This window comes from Nicotiana attenuata, unplaced genomic scaffold (assembly GCF_001879085.1).
Source record: "Nicotiana attenuata strain UT unplaced genomic scaffold, NIATTr2, whole genome shotgun sequence".
Lineage (NCBI taxonomy): Eukaryota > Viridiplantae > Streptophyta > Magnoliopsida > Solanales > Solanaceae > Nicotiana > Nicotiana attenuata.
The window spans coordinates 39,368-47,643 of NW_017671624.1; the positions used below are offsets into that span (position 1 = coordinate 39,368).

General features: G+C 38.3%; 1 protein-coding gene across 1 annotated transcript; it reads left to right on the forward strand.

Moving 5' to 3' along the window:
* Positions 1-278: 278 nt before the first annotated feature.
* LOC109209365 lies at positions 279-5,224 on the forward strand. Its single transcript, XM_019372622.1, has 3 exons — positions 279-2,233; positions 4,119-4,213; positions 5,052-5,224. Exons 1-3 carry the CDS (start codon positions 279-281, stop codon positions 5,222-5,224), a joined length of 2,223 nt encoding a protein of 740 aa, XP_019228167.1.
* Positions 5,225-8,276: the final 3,052 nt, after the last annotated feature.

An 8,276-nucleotide genomic window follows, 5' to 3' on the forward strand; every position in this document is an offset into this window, starting at 1 on the left:
GTGATAGAGTTAGTAAAGAGTATTTGGAGGGAGTAGAGGATTTTTTAAATCATGCATTTTCTGAAAAACAACATGGAGAAAAAATTACATGTCCTTGTACGGAGTGTGTGCTTATCCATCAAGTAAATTGAGCTACAACATATGATCATCTTGTGGTTAATGGTATTATACCGTCATATGATACTTGGTTTTGTCATGGGGAGTCTCTAAAGGGATCAAACAATGCTGGAGAAAATAACCGAAGCCATTCAACTTTAAGGGGCGATGATATGCGAGGAATGATACATGATGCATTTGTAGATGTTACACAGTTCATGGATACTGACATTAGTGAAAGTGGTGGCATGGATCAAAACGTACAAGAGAATACTGCTCATCCATATGAAAATCAACCTCATCCAGAGGTGGATAAGTTTGAACGGCTCATGAAAGAGGCAAATGAAGAACTGTATCCTGGATGTAAGAAGTTTAGCAAACTGTCTTTTTTGCTGCATATGTATCACTTAAAATGCACGTTCAAACGGTCAAATGAATCTTTTAATTCTTTGCTTGGACTATTAAAAGATGCGCTTCCTGAAGGAGAAAAATTGCCTCCTTCTTTCTATGAGACCAAAAAGATAGTTGAAGGCTTGGGCTTAAAGTATGAAAAAATTCATGCTTTTTCCAACGATTGCATGCTTTTTAGGAAAGAGTTTGCTAATAAGAATGTTAATGAATGCAAAGTTTGTGGGGCTTCTAGATGGAAAAATGATGCTAGAAAAATTCCAGCCAAGGTCCTAAGGTATTTTCCTTTAAAACCAAGGCTACAGAGATTGTTTATGTCTTCAGAAACTTCTAAAGCAATGCGATGGCATCATGAAGAGCGCAACAAAGATGGAGTTCTACGGCATCCTGCAGATTCTGAAGCTTGGAAATTTTTTGATAGTAAATATCCTGAATTTGCTGGAGATCCTCGCAATGTGCGCCTGGGATTAGCTTCTGATGGGTTTAATCCATTTGGCACAATGCGAACTGTACACAGTACATGGCCAGTGATTTTAATTCCATATAATCTTCCACCATGGATGTGCATGAAACAAGAGTTCTTCATTTTGTCCTTACTTATTCCTGGACCAAAAGCTCCTGGCAATAATATTGATGTCTATTTGCAACCTTTAATAGAAGAGTTAAATGAATTATGGGATGTTGGGATAGAAACATATGATGCCTCTGCTAAGGAGATATTTCAAATGCGAGCAGCTCTCATGTGGACTATAAATGATTTTCCAGCATATGGTACTCTCTCTGGATGGTGCACTTATGGTCGGTTTGCATGCCCTTCTTGTAACATAAACACTCAATCTAGAAGGCTCAGACATGGCAGGAAGTTTTGTTACATGGGGCATCGGCGCTTCTTGAAGTCAGGACACAAATATCGGAATGATGAAAAATCGTTTGATGGTACTAAAGAAACAAGACCCGCACCTTGTCCAGTATCTGGGTCACTAGTGTTGAATCAAGTTAAAGATATAAAATTTACTCTCGGCCAGTCGAGTGAAGGGGTAAGTGGAGTGATGAAAAACACATGGAAAAAGAGGAGTATTTTTTTTTATCTTCCTTATTGGAAGTCTAACTTGGTGCGCCATAATCTTGATGTGATGCACATAGAAAAGAATGTGTGTGATAACTTAATTTATACATTATTGGATCTTGGTAAAAAGTCCAAAGATAACTTAGAAGCTCGATTGGACTTGAAGGAGATGAAAATAAGACCAAGTTTATGGCCTCAATATCGAGCTAGTGGGAAAGCATATCTTCCTCCTACATTTTTCACAATGTCTCAAAAGGAAAAGGAGTTGTTTTATGAAGTACTACAAAATGCCAAGTTTCCAGATGGCTATGCGTCTAATATCTCACGTTGCATTCGCAAACGAAAGATATCCGGGTTAAAAACTCATGATTGTCATGTTATAATGCAAGAATTTCTTCCTCTTGCCTTACGGAGATCAGTAGATAAAAGAGTTAGTTCCATTTTAATTGAACTATGTACATTCTTTCGTGTTCTGTACAGCAAAGAACTAAAAGTAGAAGAGTTAAAGTTACTTGAAGAAAAAATTCCAGAAACATTGTCTACTATGGAGAAACTTTTCCTCCCAGGATTCTTTACTGTTATGATACATTTGGTAATTCACTTGGCAACTGAGGCTAAACATGTGGGGCCAGTACATTATCGCTGGATGTACCCAATTGAGAGGTATGAAGAATATCACTGAATCTTTGTTATATATCTTTAGTTGTTAAATATTATAATATCAAACTAATACCATTATTTTATTCCATAGGTATTTGGGCACTTTAAAATCATATGTTCGTAATTGTGCATGTCTAGAAGGTTCGATGGCAGAAGCATACATGTGACGACCCAAAGGGTCATCACCTGTTTCCTTATTCATTCTGTGTTGCCGAGACCTTGAAAACCTCAGTTTTACTTACCTAGATTTGTGTGCGCAGTCCGGGAGCGTAGCCAGAAAGCTTTTATGTCGAAATATGTGAATTCTGTGAAAAATTTGAAGAATTTTGATATTAATATGATTATAGTTGACTTTGGTCAATATTTTTGGTAAACGGACCCGGACCCGAGATTGGACGGTCTCGGAAGGTCCGTAGAAAAATATGGGACTCGGGCATGTGCCCGGAATCGAATTCCGAGGTCTAGAGCCCGAGATATGAATTTTTCCGTGAAATTGTTTTTCTGAAATTATTAAGGAAAATGAAAATGAAAATTGATTAAAAGACTATCGTATCGGGCTCGTATTTTGATTCCAACGCCCAGTACAAGACTTAAATATGTGTTAAGCGCTTTCTGTAAAGTTTGGTCGAAATCAGACGTCGTTTGACGTGTTTCGGACTCGAAATGGAAATTTGAGGCTTTATGAGCATTTCAAAGAAAATCATGAGTTTTGAGGCTTGATTCTATGTATATGATGTTATTTTGGCGATGTGATCGCGCGAGTAAGTCCGTAGGATGTTTTTGAGGTTGTGTGCATGTTTGGTTTGGAGCCCCGAGGGCTCGGGTGAGTTTTGGATAGGCATCAGATTGCATTTCTCATGTTTTGAAAAATCTTGTATTTGGCTTCTACAATTTTCGCAAATGCGAAGCCAGGGTTCGCAAATGCGAAGGCCCAGCTATCGCAAATGCGAAACCAGCCCAGGTAGACCAAGCTTCGCAAATGCGAAACCAGGCATCGCAAATGCGATGGACCCTGGTTCGCAAATGCGAGACCCAGTTCGCAAATGCGAAGGGTCCCCTGGCAGCTTGAATTCGCAAATGCGAAAAATAGTCTCGCATTTCCCAGGCCTGCATTGTTCGCAAATGCGAACCTATGTTCGCATTTCCCATATCCGAGGCCCAGCAAATTTTATACTTAGTCGAATTTTCACCACTTTTCACCATTCTTTCAAAACCCAAACACCATAGGCGATTTTTCAAGAGCAAACTTCATCCCAAATCATTTGTAAGTTGATTTTTACTCAATTCTTTCGACTTTTAATATCATTAAACATGTTTTCCACTTGAAATCAAGGATTTTCATGGGTGAAATTGGGGTTTTTGGGTAGAACCTAGGTTTTCTATAAATTGGGGAGTTGGACCTCGATTTGAGGTCCGATTTCAAATCAAATTATATATTTAAACTCATGGGGGAATGGGTAACCAGATTTTGGTTCGAACCTCGAGTTTTGACCACGTGGGCCCGGGGGCGTTTTGGGAAATTTTGAGTAAAACTTTGGGAAAATCGTTTTTATGCATTCAAACTAATTCATATAGTGTTTGCTAAAGTAATTTAGCAATTTGTGATTAGATTCGAGCGGATTGAAGGTGGAACCGCGAGGTAAAGCAATAGTTGAGGATTAAGTGGATTTCAAGGCTTTGAGGTAAGTGTTTGGTTTAACCCTAGCTTGAGGGAATAGGAGTTGAGTCTTGTTGCTAATTGCTATGTGATCGAGTACGATGTATAGGCATGGGTGACGAGTATCTATACATTGGTGTCTAGCATGACCGTGAGTCCTTATAATGTGATTATCATGAACTTATGTGAAGTTCATGTTATTGGAGTATTTCCATATATTGTGNTGGATAGTCAGAATTACTCTAACGCCCAAGCACGTGATGGTCAATCTAATGAGTTGAATAGTTCTGATGGTGGCACTGAAATTCCAAATGATGACGATTCAGGTAATGTTTCTATAGTATTGCAATCTGATAATGTATAATATTAGATTATGGATTTCAACACTGTTTATACTTGTTTCCTTCTAATGGTTGCACATCATAAATGCTTATTGCATAGTGATATTTGATTTACTTGGTGCTTTCTTTGACCTTTAGAGGTTTTATTGATTTTGAAGTGCTGAGATTCGTGTGTCTTGAAGCTGTCATCTGCTGTTGCCAGTGATTGGATCCATTATTGTGCTATTACATTACAAATATACATTAAATTATAGCTCCACATTACAGTCATGTTCCCCGTTTTTGATTGCCAAAAGTTCCATTCAGCTTGGATAGGGACCAAACTTCTGGACAGATTCTGCTTGCCTATATTGTGATGTAGCTGCTGTTCGTGTGACCTCCTGCTGTTTTGTGTGTTATCAATTGCTTGGCACCTTACATGGGCTGTGTTATCATTTTCACAGTTGTACAATGGCTTTCATTTTGTACTGTAGCATTCATAACAGAATTTCAGTTCATTCTCGCTTCTCTCTTCGATTCTAGCTTCTTCATTCTGATTGCATGTTGCGAAGGAATTCATCAATTTGAGCACAAAGTATTGTATAGAGAAAGAAAAGATTGGAGCAGTATTCTTAATTCTTTCAATAGATTCCAATTTCCAAACATAAAAATTGAAAAGTGCATGTACCAACACATTGCAAGACTATTTGGTTGATTACGCAATGCCGGGGAACCTCCACAAATAAAGCTTATTAAGACATACTCCTATGCCACAGAACCAAGAAGCAGTGATACAACAATGCTGCTACCACCCACTACTAACATTGATTTCAAATCCATTCAGAGCATTCTATCAGCATATTCTCCGATATTTCTTACGCATATGGAACTGGAATTCTCTGTGTTTCTGGGCCAGCTGCCATATCTTCCCAAAGTAAATCCGAGAGTGCCATTGTCAATTCTCCAACTTCCCCTGTCACAATAAACAATGTTATTCTTCTCTCCTATGCTTGCTAGTTACAAATTATCGATATCCAGCCAACTTAATACAAATGGGGTGGACATAAACTAGAAAGGCACACCAACATTTCCAGTTTCCATTTAGTATATTGTATATTAAGCATTTATCATAGCAACCTTGTTATAAAGGAGGTGAGAAAAAACTAGTCGAGTTGGGATGTAGTAATGTCAAAGTGTGCTATTTAGATCTACAATCTGCTGTAACCAACATCTTATTTAGATCTGATCCTCGAACAACAATCTGTGAGTTATCACCATTAAATTTTGTTGATTCCAAACCCTTTCCATCTGCAATCTGCTTGCAGTCACACAATCACTTCCATTAGGAGCAGGTGAAACATTAGCAACGTCGACTAGAACTGTAGCATGCGTAGAAACAACTGTTGTATTTAGTGGTTTAATGACATCAGATCCTTGACCAACAACATGAGATTTTACACCTTTGTCTTCTGTTAATTCCAAGCCTTTTCCAATAGCACGATCCACAGAAGCATTAGCGACAGTCATCCGATTCATTATAGCACTAGTTTTATGATTCCCAGGTTGCAAATTCAAAGTCTGTTGCTGCCTAGAAACCTGCATAACAACAGCTTTATTCTCCACTCGATCAGTGATAGCCTTAGGGACAACTTTAATATTTTGACCAGCTCCTTTACCATCTGCAGCAGCTTCACTATATATTGCATCCGCTGGAGATATGCTATTCAAACTCACTAAATAGCTATTGTACTACCTAACGTTTTGTTCTCTTTTTCATTCTAGGTAATTCAGAAAAAAAAAATGTTCGTGGGCCTACTTTACTAAAAGAGATCTGGAAACTTCCGCCGGGGAAGAGAATTGATGTGCCCTTTAATAATCGTAACCAAGCTATTGGGAAAGAGGGACGAAAGCTTGCTAGCTTTCTAGGAATTATTGCCAGAACTCCAGAACTAACGCCTCTACATATTTTGACAACGAAGAAAAGAAGAAATTTTGACAACGAAGAAAAGAAGAAATTGGTGGATTTTGCGAGGGTATGAAATATTTGTTGTTGTTATTATTATTATTTATTTTTATTTTTTTGTGAATATGCTCTATCTATTATACATGATGTTATCTTATAAATATTGGCTTTTATTTTTTCAAAAGAAGTTCTCTATCCCAAAACGTGGAGAGGCGTGGGTCTTAAAGTCACTATGAAACAAATGGAAAGATTACAAGTGCAGTTTGAAGGGTGAGTGTCACGACCCCAGTTCTCCCTCCGTGAACTATCGTGACGGCACCTAGTCCCTATGACTAGGTAAGCCTAACAATGCGAAAATAATCTAAACTTGCGGAATTAAATAGACAAAAGTCAAAATAACTGAATGGAGCAATATGTAAATGCCGCTTGGCATATAAACACAATCTCAACTTCTGATACACTATCCCAAAACCCAGAAACTCATGGAACCACAAGCTAAGAAATACTTCATAGCTCTAATCTCCAGAATGTATAACAAGAACAGAGAGTACAGAAGGGCTAAATACTAAATGCAGGAATAGATAGAGACTCCTGGTCTGCAGACGCGGCAGATATACATCGAAGTCTCTGCTAGATCTCTCCACCTCGGGGATAGTATGCCTGGGTGGAGGTACCTGGATCTGCACATGAAAAACATGCGCAGAAGGGGCATGAGTACACCACAATGGTACTCAATAAGTGCCAAGCCTAACCTCGGTTGGGTAGTGACGAGGAAGGTCAGGGCCCTACTGAGATAAACATAATCAATGATAAGATGAAGAGAACAGTATAGATAAAGTCTACAGCGAGAATCGAAACAGGATAAATAAGGAATGCAGTAATAGAAAGCAGAAACAAGACAATACAAGGTAAATACTGCTCACAACATGCATGATAATCGGGGATCTCTTGGTATCCCGAGGATCTCTTGGTATCCTAATTAATGATTCAGGGATCTCTTGGTATCACGAGGATCTCTTGGTATCCTCAATAATAATTCGGGGATCTCTTGGTATCCCGAGGATCTCTTGGTATCCTCAATAATAATTCGGGGATCTCTTGGTATCCGGAGGATCTCTTGGTATCCTCAATAATGATTCGGGGATCTCTTAGTATCCCGAGGATATCTTGGTATCCTCGATAATTATATACACATGTGCCAAGGATCTCTTAGTATCCCGCACTCCCAATCCAGAACATAAAACGTGCAGGGGATCTCCCGGGATGCCGTCCCGTAGTCCCAAATTTAAAACAAACAATAACAGCTCAAAATATCAAATAGATACCAAACTCATAACGAATAATAGTAAATTCTAGCCTAACATGCTTCATAGATTACAAACAAGGCAGTTTAAGCAAATAGGCAAGTAAGTCAACTAAACATGCTCCTCTAAACTAACACATGCTAAATTTGCAATTAGAGTAAAACAGGTAAGCAAGAAAACTCAATTTAAATACTCCAAATAAAAATGGATTTTTAACAATTAGCTCAAGTACGCACTGGTCACCTCACGTACAAGGCATTCAATTACCAAATATCAAATCCTAAGGGACAAAGTCCCCCACACAAGTTTAGACAAGCCACTTACCTCGAACAAGTGCAAGTCAACCCGATATCACGCTTTTGTCACGAGTATCCGACTCCAAATGGGCCAAATCTATTCAATTACATTGCATATTGTAAATAATACTTCAAGTAATTGATTCTACAATTAAATTCTATGCTAATACGCGAAATTAATGTAAAATAACCAAAATGCCCCTCGGGCCCACGTCTCGGAATTGGGTGAAATTTACATTTCCAGAAACCTTGCACTCTTGCGAGTCTAACCATACCAAAATTATCCAAATCCCATAACATTTCGACCTTCAAATCATCAAATCTATCTGGGAGGGTTTTCTAAACTTTTCCAACTAAATTCATGGATTTAATGCCAAAACTTGTAATAGATTCGAGTTATATAACCAAAATTAAGTTAAGAACACTTACCCCGTTGTTCTCTCTGAATATCCCTCGAAAAATCATTTCAACCGAGCTCCAAATCGTCAAAAATGGAAAATGGGAAC